General features: G+C 45.3%; 1 protein-coding gene across 1 annotated transcript in view; it reads left to right on the top strand.

Moving 5' to 3' along the window:
• PLEKHG4 (pleckstrin homology domain containing, family G (with RhoGef domain) member 4) overlaps window positions 1-3,725 on the top strand; it is a gene marked incomplete at its 5' end in the record, with an annotated part of 52,862 nt that extends 49,137 nt beyond the window's left edge. Inside the window, 6 exons of the mRNA XM_010021316.1 lie at window positions 469-639; window positions 1,118-1,295; window positions 1,929-2,045; window positions 2,131-2,394; window positions 2,935-3,131; window positions 3,684-3,725. Of these exons, the coding sequence (XP_010019618.1) occupies window positions 469-639; window positions 1,118-1,295; window positions 1,929-2,045; window positions 2,131-2,394; window positions 2,935-3,131; window positions 3,684-3,725 (969 nt within the window). The remainder of the gene's footprint in view (window positions 1-468; window positions 640-1,117; window positions 1,296-1,928; window positions 2,046-2,130; window positions 2,395-2,934; window positions 3,132-3,683) is intronic.
• Window positions 3,726-16,990: the final 13,265 nt, after the last annotated feature.

Raw genomic sequence — 16,990 nt, 5'->3', positions numbered from 1 at the left:
AGGCATGTGAAGTGCAGCACTGGAGGAGGAGAAACTCCAGGGTTCAGGGTGGAATAAGGTGGATCTGGGACAGGAAAAACTGAGGGACTGGCTTCTGACCCAAATGTGCTCCTGGGAGTTTGATAGGACTCGTTTCCTCTTCAGCTCTTTTCTTTCCCCAAAAAGAAAGCCCTGACTGCTGCCTCCAGTTGTCACCCAGAGGTTTGTCACACATTTTCTCAGCATGACAGGAGAGGGTCATCTGTAGGTTAGGCCTAGGAGAAAGGCACAACTCTCCCCCGAGCTCTGAGCCACTTGTTTCAGCCTGATGTGGCCTTCAGCAATGCCACAGAGCCCCACCTTTTCCAGGAGCCCTCCTAAGATGACAGGTAGCTGACACTTCTTTACCGCAGCCACATGGGACCCTGCTATCTGGGGCTGCCCAGACCTGATCCTGTGGGGTCTTACCAGGATGTTCCCTGTGTCCAGGTGAACCTGAAGGAGCAGGGGCAGCTAGTGCGGCAGGATGAGTTCACCATCTGGCTGGGCCGTAGGAAGTGCCAGCGACATGTCTTTCTCTTCGAGGACCTAATCCTGTTCAGCAAGCCCAAGAGGATTGAGGGTGGCTTTGACGTGTACATCTACAAGCGCTCCTTCAAGGTAAGGGCAGCCCTGCGGCTCCCTCTTGTGCAGGAGGTGTCCAAGGCTGATTTCCCCATGGACACATGGCTCTGAAATGGGAAGCAGGAGCGCCTTCAGCAGAAAAGCTGCTGCCACCACTGCTGAGCTTTCTCCAAGCCATGCAGTGAATCCAGAATGGAATACTTCACACTTGAATGCCTGGGCCTGCTCTGTGCTATGAGGTGTGGGTCCAAGGTCTTCTGAGGGGACTGATAATGTAAGGGAAAGGCAGTGTGTGCATGGCAGGGAGGTGGTGCAGACTGAGTGAAGCACTGGGAATTGCCTGGGCTGTCTCTGCTCAGCAGCATCCACATCATACCTACTCCTGTACAGATCCTCAGGCTCCTTCCTGTTCATCTGCTGAACTGAGGGTAGCTCTGGCACAGGGTGTAGGCAGAGTTTACTCTTTCTGCTCCTGGTGGAGCCCCAGTTGATGCTTTGCTCTTCCTTCTGGCAGACAGCAGACATTGGTCTGACAGAGAACTCTGGAGATAGTGGCCTACGCTTTGAGATCTGGTTCCGAAGGCGGAAGTCCAGCGACACCTACATCCTCCAAGCCAGCTCAGCTGAGACTAAGCAGGCCTGGACCAGTGACATTGCCAAGATCCTGTGGCAGCAGGCAGCCCGCAATAAAGGTGTGATTCCTTCCCGGGGCATCTGTGCCGCAAAAGGTGCAGAAGCCCTGTTCAGCTCTTGCTGTCCTGGGTAGGTTTGGAGCATGTTAGCAGGCAGCTCTGTGCAGCAAGCGGGTGTGTGCTGGCTTTCATCCTCAGAAGCATGTGCTGGGCTTAGCTGGGCATGTTCCTTCCCTGCCCCTCATCCCCAGGGAACCTGACCAGTCCAAGCTCTGTGTTGCTGTAGACACCCACCTGGACTCCATGAGAGAAATGGGAGACACTAGCACCAGGTTCCTTGCCCCGTGAGCATGGGTTCTGCTCCTGAAAGGCTTCCTGCTCTCCTTGTGATCTGGGCCACTGCTGGTGGGGCAGCTGCCTCAGCCAAGCTGGCTCAGTCCCTCCTCTCCACCTCAGGCTTCCCACTTGGCAGGACTCTCATAGGCAGCATGGCACTGAGCTCCTGTGCCAGAGTAGGGCATGAATCCTTGTCTGTGGAGGCTCCTCAGGACTGGGCAGCAACGGGAGGACAGATGTGATCTCAATAGTTCAGGAGCAGCCTGGCCCAGGAGTGCTGTGGTCTGGGGCTGCATAGTGCCTTTGGGGAGGGTTGGGTCAGCCTTATTGCGTGGTTGTGGGTCTCTTCCTCCCCAGAAATACGAATGCAGGAGATGGTCTCCATGGGTGTGGGCAACAAGCCATTCCTGGATATCAAACCCAGTGAGGCAGCTATCAATGACCGTGCTATTGACTACATCATGAAAGGCAGAGGTAAGTGCCAACCATGCCTTCCTCCTTGCTCCCTGTGAGCTGAGCAGGACTGGTACTCAGGCTTCTTTGGTATATTTTCTTGCAGGTGCCAGGACCAGAGCATCCATTGCGGTGTCTCTATTTGACCATTCCAACCCCTACAAGAGGACACAGGCACAGCTCTCTGCTGGCAGTACCCCTGCTGTATACAGCCCTTTGTCTTCCTCCCTGCTGGGGCCCCTTAACCTCCACATGTACCTGGACCAGGCTTTGCTGCCTGACGTCCTGGCTCCCAGCCGCCCCTTTGACATCCGCACCTGCATTGAGGAAGATGAGCTGGAGCACGAGACGAGCAGCCAGCCCTCACTGAGTACGTGTGAGCCCAGCACTCCACAGCTCATCCCCACACCTTGCTGTGAGCTGTGTGGTTAGACTAGGCTCCCTTGTGGTCCCTGTCTTGGCCCTGTCCTTCTGTGCCAGCTCTGCCTCAATTTCCAAGTGGGGAATTAGGTTGGGTGCAGGGAATAGTAAAGCACTCTCTAGTCTGCAGCCATGCCTGTATGAGGCTTGGTGGTGATTCTGGGGCTGCTATGGTCTTGGAGACTAGTGCTATGTCTCTGCCCCTTTGGTACAAGGCACTCACCAGCTCTTGCTCTCACCAGCCTAGTCCAGTGAGCCCCTGGCTTCCCCTGTGTGAACTTCCCTGGCCAGTGCCTACCAATCTCCAGCATCACTGGACACACTTCCTTGGCTGATTTTGTGACCTATGGCTTTACAGAGGCCCAGACAGGCTTATCTGTGGGCTTGTGTGGCCAGTGCCTCTGCAGACAAACACGTTATCACGTGTATATAGCACAGTCCTGTAGGCCAAATTCATGGTCATCAGGGTGACCTTCCTCTCTTACCCCAGCAACAGAGAGCTCGGAGTCCTCACACTGCATGTCAGGCAGTGGTTCCAGCGGCTCTGACAGTGGCTGTGTCTCCAGCATCCCACAAGAAAGCTTCTGTGAAGATGTGGGCTTGCCACCCTACATGCCTCTCGGCTCACAGCACACTTCAGCCGTGGCGGAGAAGCCCCGATTCCCCAACAGCCAGTACATTTCTGCAGTAAGTGTGAGCAATCAAAATCCTCTCTTCACTCTGCCTGTTCCTACAACTGCCACCACGGTTCAAGCTACCACATCTCCTGGGGGGACTGAAGATGCTGCTTTTGGTCTAGGGGTCACTGTGGGGAAGTGACAGTGACCATAAAGACTCACCTCTTCTGGGGTGGGTGAGATCCCCTCTGTTGTGGGAGCCTCCTCTGTGGTGTCCAAGATCCCCAGGGAGGTGCACTGGAAGAGACCTGCAGTGCTGGAGGCTGCATGGGGAGGGGATGCTGCACACACAGGAGCTATGGTGCTGTCATGGGCTGGGGTACATGCTTGACCTCCTGGGATGGATGTGGCTCTGCTGCAGATGCTGCTGAGCTCCTTTCCTGGGAGGTTTGGGCCTGATCTGGGGAACAGTGAGATGGAGGAGTGGGAGTCTCTTGCTCTGAGTTGTCAGTGTCTCGTGTTATGTTCCTGAGAGTTCTCAGCCACTTCCCTTCCCACTAGGTCATGTCCTGATGCTGTTGTCTTCTAACCATGTACTAACGCTGGCTTCTCTCCTCTGCAGAAAGCAGGCCAGGTCACCATAAGTCCCTCGACAATAGTGTGAGCCCCTCTGCACACATATACCGCCTAAGGAAGCGGAGTTGTTGTAAGTAGCCCCTGAAGGGGATTTCCCAGCAGCTCTGCATGCTGGTCAGGTTTGTCAGGGGATCCTCACCTTCAGCTTCTCAATGAAAAGTTGTCCACATGCATTCCTGACTGGTCTCTGAGCTCTGATTCATTTGGTCAGAGAAGAGCAGCTCCCATAGAGCTGTCGCCTCAAACAGCCCACCTGTTGCCTCCCTGGTTTGAAGCAGAAGCAAAACAAGCAAAATCCCTTCCAGGTAGTAGAGGCTTGAGCACCACTTTCATCACCGGTGTTCAGATGAGCTGCTTTCCTCTGAATGCTGCCCAGCTGTCTAACCACTAATCTGTTTCTTGTGGCTCTTTGCCAAAATCCTGCTCTTAGTTACTCCCTCTGAACTGCCCTGGAGAACTTGCAGTATTCTCCTCAAGCTGGAGTTTTCCCACAGTTTCCTTTGAAATTCCAAAGGAAACTGCACATCACTAGGTGGAGGAACCTGGGCCAGGATGCCCAAGGGAGTGGCTGATTTCTGGAGGATGCCTTCCCTGCCAGGAAATGGCTGCTGATCTGAGGCGAGAGAGCACTGATGTGGGTGCCAGCCCTTGGAAAGTCTTGTCACGGCCCACTCTCATCATCCAGCTTCTGGCTTAGGTCCTTCCTCTCTGGCCTTAGGGTTGAGCCTCCCTGCTCACAGGGAGCAGAGGGGAATGCACCTAAGGAAGGCAGGATCAGGGCTGGAGTGGCCAAGGCACAGGGCAGTAGGTGACTCATAGGTTTGGCACTGTGGGCTGTGATGACCACACAGGCTCACAGCTCATGATCCATAGGTACAGGAGTTCAAACCAGCTAAACAGAATCAGCCAAGGTTAAAATGTAATACCCTGAGCTGCTGGGGGAGTCACAGATGGGGCTTTAGAAGTGGCTGCTGCCAGGGCTGAGCCTTGGGGTGATCTGCCCTGATGTGCAGATCTCCTCACAGGGGAAGAGCAGTGCTTCTCCTGCAAGGCTTTTCCAGTAAAACAATCCTTCCCCACCCAAACACAGCTCTGACAAACAGTGGTTCTCAAGCGTTTTCCAGGATCACCAGGACAGAGGGACTGTGGGTCCTGCCCCGTGGCAGGAGTGCAGCCGGTCTAACCCATTGCACACTGCTGTGTTCCAGGTTTGATTGCCATTTCAAACTCCCTGAAGATCTCTGACCAGCAGAAGGAGACAGTCTTCACCCATGAAGATACATTTTTCTTACACATAATCACAAAAAGCCCCAAACATGACCCATGGCTGGGGGGAAGTCCCAGAAGGGTTTCTCTCGTCTACGTGTAATAGCTTTGGTGTCAGATGGGGCCTTGGGGATTCAATACATATTTGCCCTATATTTATGAGTAATAGTAACATAGCTGTTTGGAGATTAAAAAAAAAAAAAGTATTGTTTTTAAAGCTATGAGCTGTACAGATTTTGTTACAAGTGACTCTGTTACTATTTGTTCTGTAAGCTGCACATTTTATAAAGTTTTTGGAAGGGCTTGAAGAGAAACTGAGGTATTTAAGTAAAAGTAGTGTAACTTTCTGTTTCAGGGGTATACTGGCTTGGAGCTCAAGATTTAACGTCCTTCGTTATGTTCCAAATATGTCTGTCATAGCAGTAATTTATTTTCTTGGATTAACACTTCTGTTTTAATAAAAGCAATTTCATTGTTATGGTGAATTGTTTCTTCAGATGATTCTTCCAGTGCCTCGGTGCCGACCTTATCTCTGTGGTAACCTCCTGTCAGCTACTCTGCTTTCCCTGTGCCACTTCTGCACTAACCACCTGCTGGCTAAACCATGTCAACCCTGCATGTATTCCTGGGAGAGGAGAGAATTCCCTGATGCCAGCAGGAAGGCGAGGCAGAGCAGGGAGCAGCCAGTAGGGATGTTGGTAGGAGTGTGGAAGAGGGGGGGTGGTCTGAGGTCACCAAACTTCTGGCTCTAATTTAAGCCATTTCCCAGCATGGCTGCTATTTTAGTGCCACATGTCCTCTGTGCGAATAGGTAAGGTCTTGTGGCATGGGGTGCAAGTGACACAGCTCAAATCCCATCATGCCTTGGCCTGGTGATGCGCTGGGTTTTGGGGTGATTGGGCCCGGCCACATCATTTCCACCTCAGCCCCTCTCCACATACTCCAGTCTGTGGACGTGGCTTGTTTGAGGAGCTTGGCATGGTGGGAGCATCCAAGATGAGCAGGTTTGGGTTGTGATTGGTTGATTGTAATGCCAAACCTTTCCTGCATGTTGTTTGAAGTAGCACAGTGTAACAGGAGCCCTGTGCTCCAACATGACCCAGGGGTGAGTGACATCAAAGCTCCCCATGTTCTCAGAGGAAATGAAAATGAGCATTTTTGGAAACCATAGTTGCTGCCAAGCTCCTGTTGGTTTACTCCTAGTTTATGTAGTGCTGTAAGTCAGGCTCATTCAGTGTCTCTTGTGTTCAGCCTGAGGAAGAAGAGGAAGCAGTAACTTATGGCCTGTCTCAGCTGTTAAACCTCACAGGTCACCTTCAAGGTGCAGAGCAGGCTCCTTCCAGCCTGGAATCTCTCTACTGTACATAAACCACTTGTTTGGTTTTAACAAGCTGGATGTTTTTAAACTTTTGGTCTTTTTTTGACAGCAAAGAGAACACGGTTTGAAAGTAAAGACATCATGGTTTGACACCTTGCTACAAAGTTGTGTGGGAACAGTTGCACAGGAAAGATTTTAGAAGTTGCTATTTTAAAGTAATTGCTGTGTTAATGCAAGAGTCTTGGGCTGTCAGGACAGCAGTATCTCATGTCACAGGAGGGAGGAAAACTTCCTAATGCAACAAGAGCAGCATGGAACTTCCTGTATTTCTCAGTTTAAAGGTTTCTGCATTGCTGGAAAAACCATTAGTCACGTTTACCTGACACAATTTCTTCAGGGTTTTATCGATTTGTCTAATAAAGGTTATTTTCTTTATATGATCTCATTTGCATTGTGTGTTGATTTCAGCATGGGCTGCAGTGGAGGAAGGAGGTGGGCTCAGGGCATAGTGGTTGTTGAGCCATCTTGGAATACAAGTCAGGGATTGATAGGAGGTTTTTTGTGCCAGGGTGTTGGGGTGAGACTGATGGGGCCTTGCTGGAACTCATGTGGTTTTCCAGTGTAGTGTGTTAGCCCAGTGCAGTAGCTTCTGCACAGCCCTGCCAGGAGGGAGGTAAACACTGGGCCATGGCTGGAAAACCATCACGAGCATCCAGGCAGAGGATGTCCTGTCTTGCAAGAGCATCATCTTCTGTTAGATAAACCCCACATGCTGCTGATCAAGGTGTGAGAAATAAGACCAAAGGTGGCATCTGCTGCAGAGATTCCTGTCTATACAGAGCTGCTGTTCAGAGTTTTGAGGGCAGCCAAGCAAAAATCATGGAATCCAAGACTGGTTTGGGTTGGAAGGGACCTTAAAGCTCATCCAGTTTCAACCTCCTGCCACAGGCAGGGATACCTTCCACTAGATCAGGTTGGATGGGGCTTGGAGCAACCTCAACTTGAACACTGCTAGGTCTGTAGTTCCCTGACTCTTCCTTTTTTCCATGAGAGAACTGGAAGATGTAGTTGCTAAGCTACTGTCCATCATATTTGAGAAGTCCTGGCAGCCTAGTGAAGTTTTCTGCTGACTGGAGAAAGGGAAATATAACCCCCACTTTCAAAAAGGGGAAAATGGAAGACCCAGAAAACTACAGACCAGTCAGTCTCACCTCTGTGCCTGGCAAGATCATGGAGGACATCCTCCTGGAAAGCATGCTAAGGCACATGGACAATAAGATGGTGATTGGTGACAGCCAGCATGGGTAATGTGTAGCAAATTGTGCCTGACAAATCTGGTGGTCTTCTATGGTGGAACCATGGTGGTGTGGATGAGGGAAGAGTGACTGATGTAATCTGCCTGGACTAGTGCAAAGTGCTTGACACTGTCCCACATCCTTAGGAGACCGATGGCCAAAGCCATCTCAATTTGTGATGACTGATACAACTTAGAGACCTCATAGACAGATGTGTGCATGGAGGGAGCATGCCCTCTTCTCTAATCATCCCTGTCCCTCCATTCCATCCTGCTGCAGTTGGAAGACGTCTCTTTCAGCACTAGAGCAGAGCTACCAGCAGAGGGGGCAGATGGAGCATTTTTCAGCTGCACTACTCATGTTTAGCTGTCCCTGCCATTAAAACCACACAGAAATCTGCAGGGGGTTGCAGTGATCTCCTCGGTAAGAACATTTTCCTTCCTGCTAAAGGTGTGCACACAGTGCACCAGCTTGTGCAGAACCTACAGTACAAGTGTCTGGCATAGCAATCATCAAAATAAAGTCATATGCACTGAAAGATGTATGCACAGAAGCACATCTCTCAATCTCTAAGTCCCAATAATTTATGTTTAGATAGTTTACTTCAGGACTGAAAGGAAAAGTCTTAATTCTTTGGGATAATATTCTTATGCAAAGAAGACAAGTCCCCATGCTTGCTTCCTGTCCAGCCATTTAATAATATAAAAGGAACACACAAATTCACTCTGCTGACTTAAATGCAGCTGGAAAAAATAATTTCCTAGGTCTTAGAAAGTTGAGGAATTACTGAAACATTTGCCCGTCTCCATGGATTAGAAGACTTACAGGAGGGGCCAGCCACAGCTTCTCTGGGCAACCTGTGCCAGGGCCTCAGCACCCTCACAGGGAAGAACTTCTGCCTAAAAACTCATCTCAGTCTCCCCTCTGTCAGGTTAAAGCCATTCCCCTTGTCCTGTCCCTACAGGCCCTTGTCCGAAGCCCCTTTCCAGGTTTCCTGTAGCCCCTTTAGGCACTGGGAGCTGCTCTAAGGTCTCCCTGGAACCTTCTCTTTTCCAGGCTGAACAAGCCCAGCTCTCTCAGCCTGCCTCCAGAGCAGAGGGGCTCCAGCCCTCACGGCTTCTCCATGTCCACAGGCAACAGGCTGAGTGGGAGGTTATGTTGCATTTATTTGCATTTTATTACTTTTATTTGAATAATAAAGGAAGACATTTGTCATATTTCATTTGCTAGTCTGTGTAACCAACTCAGTATAGACCTATAGCAGGTTGTTCCAAGGTTTAACCAGAGGTATTACATGATGTATAACCTTGCAATTTGTTGGCTTGTCATGACCTGTGACTATAAACAAATATTAACTATGGAATGTGAATGAACAAGGGAATGGGAAGGTGATACTCTAAGTCATTTGCCCCATGCTTTATTGTTTGTCAAGCTATCACAGTATGGAAAATAAGATGCAAAGCCCAATGGAGTTTTAAAATCAAAAGCAGTCTTAAATAGTCACACTGTTAAAGAGTTTACAGGTTCATTCTTGCCTCTCGATATATTTTCCTCTTCTGTCTGAAGGAACCAGAGAGCATTATACACTCTGAAGCAGAAGAGTTCATTAGTTTTAATGCTGGTGGTTGGTATTTCTCAATTCCCCCAAGTAAAGTCATTCAGTTTTCTCTATCTCTGTTGTGGAAAGAAGCTTCTGTACAAGATCAGTCTGAGAAGATTACTTATTGACCAAAGTGGTTTTGTATGTAGGCACCTTTATAATTATATGCAGACTTCAAAGTTATCCCTTTCAGCTGTGCTGGATTGAACTTAGTGTATGAGCCAGCACTGATTTTGCAGCTGACACCCTTGCTACAGGTAGATTGGGATGTTCCGGGTGGCTTTTCTAGAGTATTCTTTACCATTCTTAGATAATATTGTCTGTAGAAGGATGTCAGAGCGTTTGCATCTGTAACTTTACCAATGCTTGCAGTAGGCATTCAAACAAATAATCACCATATTCAACTCCTCTGCCTTGACTGGTGAGTACAGAAAATGTTCCAAATTTCATGCTTGACCTTTCAGGAAGAGCCTGTTCAAGAGTCTCTGCTTGGTTTGGGTATTCTTAACTAATGTTAAAGCAAGCAGAGGCTTTTACTTGCTTGATGACAATTAAACTGACACATCTTGTTGAATAAGAACCTTTCAATTATTCCCTGAGAAGGTTCAGTCTGCCTGAAAACAAATTCATCCTAATGAGACACCACTGAATTCTCATCTGAACTGGGGAAATGACAATTCTGCCTCCTCCCTATTCTGTAGCTGCATAAACAGAACTGTTAAATGGATATCCATAATGAATAGTTGATTTGCTGCATAGCTACAAGTGTTTTATGTTGTAATTACAGTGTAGGTTTGTATTGTGTCAGTGAACACTCAGCCCATACTTCCTGCCTGGATGAAAAGTGTGTTTTCATACATTAATATTTGCATTTTCTCTAAGTTTAATCTAAACACTGAGTTTCTTTTTGTTTCTAATGTGGGGGTTTTTTGGTGAAATTGTCTCAAAATTGCTGTGGTGCTTGATATTTTTAACCCAAAACATAAACACTTTGGGTTTAACAGGGACATTTTTGGATTTTCATTTAGTCCTGTCTTTAAAGATGTAATATCTCCAAATAGGCTGGGAGAGGAAGACAACCAAACTACAGTAGTCTATTGTTTTAGAAAACTACACGTTTAACATGAGATTTTTGTGGCATGTCCAGGAACATGTTCCACCTAAAAAGAATTCTTGTGTTTTCTGGCTTTTAAGTGTCAGGGAACTTTATTCATTCATGAAGGTATTTTGTGCACAAAATCATAACCATAGCCCTAAACTTACTTTATACTTAATATCCTACAACAGCACAGAAATATTTATTGCAAGTTCCAAACTAATTTATCATTCAGTAAAAGATTAGGAAATAGAGACTTTTAATCATTCCTATCACTGAGCCAAGCATCAATTCCTCTTTCTAACATTGAATTCCAACAGCTTGTCATGAAGATGTTATTGAAAAGATCCCAAAAAGTCTTTCAGGCTTTGTGTTGGGCTCTTAGCTATTTCTATTGTTGTATACTTTTAGGCATGCCAGTGTCCTGTCTTGAATTCCAGAACTAGAATACAAGGAAGTGCCATCAAAACCCAAATTTGGCTTTTTTGAATCTATGAATGGCTCTAACTATATTACAAGTTCTTACAAGTATTCTCCACCATTCACTCCAATTACTTTGAGGTACCTAAAACTTTGGAATCTAATATTTGTTCTTGTCCATATACAGAATTCCCTGGCATACTTTAGTAGATGTCAAGTCCAGCACTGAATGCATTAGACTCTTTCCAATTGCTGCTTTTGATTTTGGATTAATTATGTGAGTTGAAATAATAAATAGAAAAACTTTACATATCTTAACAGATTGTAGATAGTTTGAAGGGGAGAAACGTAATTTATGTGTCCAGGCTGCAGACACACCAGTAGCTGAAAGAGCACCTCTGAATTCCTGGAGATCACAGAAATTTACTGGAAAGCCATCAGAGATTCCTCCTAACAGTCCAGAATTCACAGGTAGGTGTTCTAAATTGGCAAATTCCTTTGCATCTGTAGGAATGCCCACTGGCTGCTGTCATTTGCTGCAGGCCAGGAATGTTTTAGTCTTGCAAAGTTTTTTTGGTGTGATATTTTTTTCATTAGTCATCTGTATTTTAAACAAGTGTTCATTAGTTGTGCTGGGATGTAGGGCTTCATCCTGTTCTGATATGTCTAAGTAAGTTTTTATATTATACTTTTTCTGTCTGTCTTCAATAATACTTCTTTAAAGGTCAGCATCTTCTCATCTTCTGCATTTGGTTTGGCTTTGCTGTCTAACAGTTTTAGTTTATCAGTCAAGAAACAAAGCCTCTTCCAGGTGCCTTCCAGAGTACATGTACCTAAATCTACCCACTTATGGCCCTGCTTATTTGGGGCTTATTAATCCAGTGGCTTACTGATACTAAAATGCATTAAAGGCGCCAGGTACAAGAACTCTGTTAACAATCCGTAACTAAAGTAGACAAAGTTTACATGTTTGATTCAAATAGACAAAAACATTGACTCCATCTTACATATTTTCACTAGTAAAACTCCCACGTTTCCTTCAATAAATAATCTTCCCATTTCAAAACCAGACAAGTGCTTTCCAAAAGCACAGCAGGATCACATACCTTCTCCACCAACATTATGTTCCACCCTCTGTGAACTCTGTTAAGGTGAGATCGAGATGGAATTGCTGCAGTTTTCCTCTGCCAGTCCTCTGCTGTCAGCACTCTGGGAAATACATGTTTAAATGCACAGTGGGATGGGACTAGGTGGAAAAAGCAGCCAAACAAACAGGAAACCTCTTACAAGAATATCTCGAGATGCTGTGATTAAATGAACCTAAATCCTGTGTTTTCCCTATCGTTTATACTGTGTCTGCCCATGGCAGGGTGTTGGAACTGGATGAGCTTTAAGGTTCCTTTCAACCCAAACCAGTTTGTGAGTCTATGATTATATTGTCTCCTCTAGCATAAACCTTGTCTTTAGGATTAAGTTTTCTAAGACAAAGCGTTACCTGCTCTCATTTATCTGCTGTGTATATGTGTCTATGTGACTAGTAATATTGAAGGGAATGAGAACCTAGAGCTGAGCTGTGAAGACATCAAGACATACTTCCTATGCTTTATTTTTAAGTTAATTTTCTTCACTCAGAGAAGATGTTGTTGCCTGATGAGCTTGCAGTTGCTGTGAAGATGTATAGAGATACTAGAATGTACATAGCTCAGTAGTTTCTTCCTTATATGCATTGGTTTCAGTGTTATCTTGTGAAATTGGGGGTTTGAAATGGAAATCATATCAACGTGAGCAACACTGAAGTGAGCAGCCTTAGCAGCTAGTTCCCATAAATGTTGAAAACAGTGGGAAATAGGGTGGTGATGATAAACCACTGACCTTTTGGGGTGCAGTCTCGACTTCCTTTCCTGACAGGCGGCTGCTCTGTGGTGTCCCTCACCATGGAAGAGACCAGATGGTCCCCAACGTGGTCTCCGGTCTATGCCATGGCTCTATGCCATTGGCCAGCCACCCAAATTTGGCTCAGGGACAGCTCTGTGTGGGCCTACACCTCTCTGGTGACAGCATCCTCTTCCAGCATGCCAGGTATCCACACTGCCTCCACCATCAATACAAACTTTTGAGGAACCATAGGTTACCTAATGGGTTTGAGTTGAAAAGGAGCCTTGTTCTCAGCAGCCTGTCCTTTCATGTTTGTGATATTAATTTTCAGCTAAACTTGCAGGTAACTATAATTATAGTAGCTGGCATCTTGCTATTCTATTGTAGGCTGGTAAGCCTAAAGTGCCAAATATATGTAAACTTTTCAATGGCCACATGCTCTTAAAACTTAAGATTTACCATGCATTTAAAAGTGGATTTTCAAAAGCAGTTGAATCCCATGGCACAGAAAAGCTACACTGCTATGCCTAGTCCAAGTAAGAATGTAAATTTCTGAATACGGGGTTTGAACTGAGTCTTTTGAGATGTACTTCTCCATGTTAGCATTATTGGTCAGACTTACTATACTGGTGTACTGGTTTAACAGAATCCACAGCATATAGGAAAACACTCCAAGGTCAGTCAAAAGGCTAGCCATTGAAACACATTTAATACACCCTTTGAAAAACACCCACCTTTTTCTTTCACCTGCTTGTCGTGATTTGAATGAAGAAACCCGAAAGAAATCCCAAAGAACCAGTTGATTGTGATTCAAGCCTGTCACACAGTGAGATGCTCAGCCACATGTATTTCCATCAACCATAGACTGAAAAACTTTCTGCACCTTTAATCAACTTTAAATTCAGGACAAACTGATAATGCCCGGTCTGTAGAGTGATAGAAAGACAACAGGAAGGTCGAACATACAGTCAGCTCATCTTTGCCCCTCACATCTTGTCTGCAGTTGCTGTTGGCATAAGAGAATGAACCAGTGTGAGAGAAATACCATATTGAAATCATTATTCATAACTATTGCAGATCATTGTTTGATGATGACTCCATTGCCATAGCTTTATGTTGGATTGTTCTCCATACAAAAACACATTGAAAGTTATAATTAAAGCTCATTAGGTGCAAAAGACATTTGTGGAATTCACATTTCCTGCCTTGTACTCATTAAAAATATAAAGTAAGCATAAAAACTTTAGTGATTTCCTCTTCTTCTGGATAGGAAGTGGCTGGGAACTCACTGACTTCCTGTTGCTGAAAATATTTCTGGAACTGAAGAGCTCTATGCTGGTTTGGACAAAAGGAACACCACATTCTTTGGACAAAAGGGACAAAGCCTCTTTCATTGGTAAATGAAAGGTGGTATAAAATTCTATCAATCAGAAACGACAGACACCAGCAGAGAGCAGAGCTTACAGTCAGTCAAGATTTCTCAAGAGCTCTTTCACTTCAAAGTATCATGAGAGTGTTGCCTGAATACGATCAAACAATGATCTACTTTTAAGGGGCTGTTACAGTACAACAATAACCTGAAGGTCTCACTTACTCGCAGTGTTGGTTTTCCTTAGCTGGACTCTTACTCTATTGCTTTATTAACTGGCTGTTGCAGATCAGTGAACACTAGAGCATACCATTATGTTTTAGGTGAAATATAGAGCAGGCCTACACTGGATTTCAGTACTGCTATTCACGTTTTGGGGTAATTTTACTTGCTGAAGTTGCCAGTCTTAATCACCACTGAATTAACTCATTGAATCCAGTTCCTTCAAGCTTAAACTATTCAAGTTACTTTCATCAGAAGATGTTCTACCTTAAGAATATGAGGTTTCTTTTGTTCTGAGTTTTCTAATGTGGGAATATTCTTATAAGCCTTGCTATTAAACCAAAGAATCTATATCTAACTTCCAGCCTTAGTACATTCACAGCCACATTTATCTCTTCCTAGAACTAGATCCCTAACTTAAGTGCTGATTCCACTTTGCTTTATCCCCTCTTTTCCTCTAATGGATTTATAGAAAAATCATGACATTTTCTCTCAGCCCTTGTTGTGGCTTCTTAACAAGAGAGAACATGATCCTCCAGTTAACTTAGTGATTTTCTCTTTTTACTTATCCCAGTTTCCCCATACTCCTAGAATTTAGATCAGAACAGATCTCTGGAGGTTGTTTAGTCCAACTCTCTGCTCTGACCAGGACCAAGTAGGTCAGGTTGCTCAGGACCTCGCCAAGCTTTGCGTATCTGTAAGGGTGGAGATGCTGCAGCCTACCCTTGTTCTAAATAAAGTCACACATACACGTTTCCTATGTTCCAATTTTTTTCATTGCCTCTGGTCCCAGCACTTTGTACCTCCAAGAATAATCTGCCTCTATCTTCTCTACACCTTCTGTTAGCTGTAGACAGTAAGATCCTCCTCCAACCTGTTCTTTATCAGGCTGAACACAAGCAGTTCTCTCCACATCTTCTGTTATGCCATGTGCTCCAGGAAAGGTAAATTATCACACACCGTACAAGGTAACCCAGTTGAAACCGCCCCAGTATTTACTACTAATTCTGCTGGAGTTTGCTCCTACAGCCTCAGTGGGAGTTCCTTATTCCATTGGTGGCAATCGCTTTGTGATCAGTGAGCGCAGACATCCCTTTGCTTCACCCAGGCACAAATTTCAGCTTGTAGGATCCTAACTGTATTTCCTCTTGTTTATTTGCAAATCTGACTTGTCATTTTGTAGTAGTGTCCTTGCTTCCAGTTTAATCCACCCTCAAGGTGCTCTGGGTCTTTCTGTAGGGGCTGGTTCTCCTTCAGCCGTCAGCATATTTCACCGGAATAAGGCAAAGGGGCTGATGTTCAAAATATTTTTCCCTGCCCCATGAGAAAGTGTGTCTGCAGAAAGGAGTGAATCTCACCAGTTCTTAGATGGCATTATAAACCTTGGGAAGGAGGGCTGGATCTTGGAACAGTGGTTCAGGAATTCTGTGTCATTATTGTGTGGCCTGTTGGATAAGAGACTCTGGAAAAAGTAATGCTGTGACCCAAATGTCTGAGTGGTGAACAATGAAATGGGTGAGCAGCAAGACCCGAGGAATAAAAAAGACAAGGAAATCTGGAATATGACAGCTCATTACTTGACTAATCATTGTTAGATGCAGGATTTTTAGTTAAAATGTAATTTAAGGGGGACTTCAGATAAAGATAGAGGAGTCCACATCAGTATGTTTAAGCTTTCTCTGGGGACAAGGTCAACATTTGAAAGAGCGTCAATATGAACACAGGCTAATTGCACATGTTCATATATAAATTATATACATAGATTACTATGTATGTATTAAATATTGATACATAAATGTATCTGTAAAAGTATAACCACATTCTAGGACTGTGTCGTACCTCACTGATGGGATTGTATCTTTAGCACTCAGGTTCCACCATGACCAGCTTGTGGATATTTCTGGGAGTCTCAGCTGGCATGAGGATAACTTTATTTACTTGACCTATTAATAATCTTCCCAGGCAGCAATTTGGAGGCTGCTGCTGAGGAGGGTTTTATGTTGGAGTTTGGTTTTTGGAGTTACTGGTTTCTCTGCCTTCCTCTCCTGATAGGCTTTGCCTCCAAAAATGTTACATCACTGTTGAAGCACTGTTGGATGCTCTTAGATGACAGATCTGTTGGGAGGGTGAAAGAAGGGATGTGGGGTGCTTCACATTACATCAGAATCTTGATCCAGGAAAAGACTTGTCTTGTTTCCCTCGGTGGATCTTACTCTAACATAGAGTCAGGAGATGAGATGCCTGGGCTAATGAGATACCCTCCCAATACGGTCCACCTAGAGAAGAGCCCAAGCTCATCCAATCATGATATTAACCCACCCTGACCTCCTCACTCTTCTCAAAGCTCTGTCTCAGTGGAGCAAGAAATGCTTGCTGGATCCATGAGGGCAGAAAGGTGGACCTCAGTGGGCAGGAGTCTCTTTTGATTTTGTAATTTATGTTGAAGTCTGCGGGTAAAAAACAGAATGAGGGTGTGTGACTCTCTCAAGGCACTGTCTATACCTGTACAAATAATGTGTGTGGGAGGATGCTGAGTTTTCCCCTCCTCAACTCCATAGCCTTGTACCCATTCCCCTTAAGCTTAAAATGCGTAATGGAGGGATAGCATTGCAGATGCTTTTTTTTGGGAAATGTTTAAATCCAAAGCTAAAATACAGTTCCAGTTATGTCTTAAAAAAAATATTAAAAAAACCCAAAATCCATAGAAACATTTCTGTTTAGATTTGTTTCCTGACATCACCTCTGCTCCCTGCCGAAATGCCTGAATATCTTTTTGTGTTTCAGATTTTACTGGATGTTTTTGGGGTTATTTTTTGCACACCTAAGCAGGAA

This window comes from Nestor notabilis, unplaced genomic scaffold (genome assembly GCF_000696875.1).
Source record: "Nestor notabilis isolate BGI_N333 unplaced genomic scaffold, ASM69687v1 scaffold6599, whole genome shotgun sequence".
Classification (NCBI taxonomy): domain Eukaryota; kingdom Metazoa; phylum Chordata; class Aves; order Psittaciformes; family Psittacidae; genus Nestor; species Nestor notabilis.
Note: the sequence above shows the minus strand (reverse complement) of the source record. Positions and strands in the feature narration are given on the sequence as shown.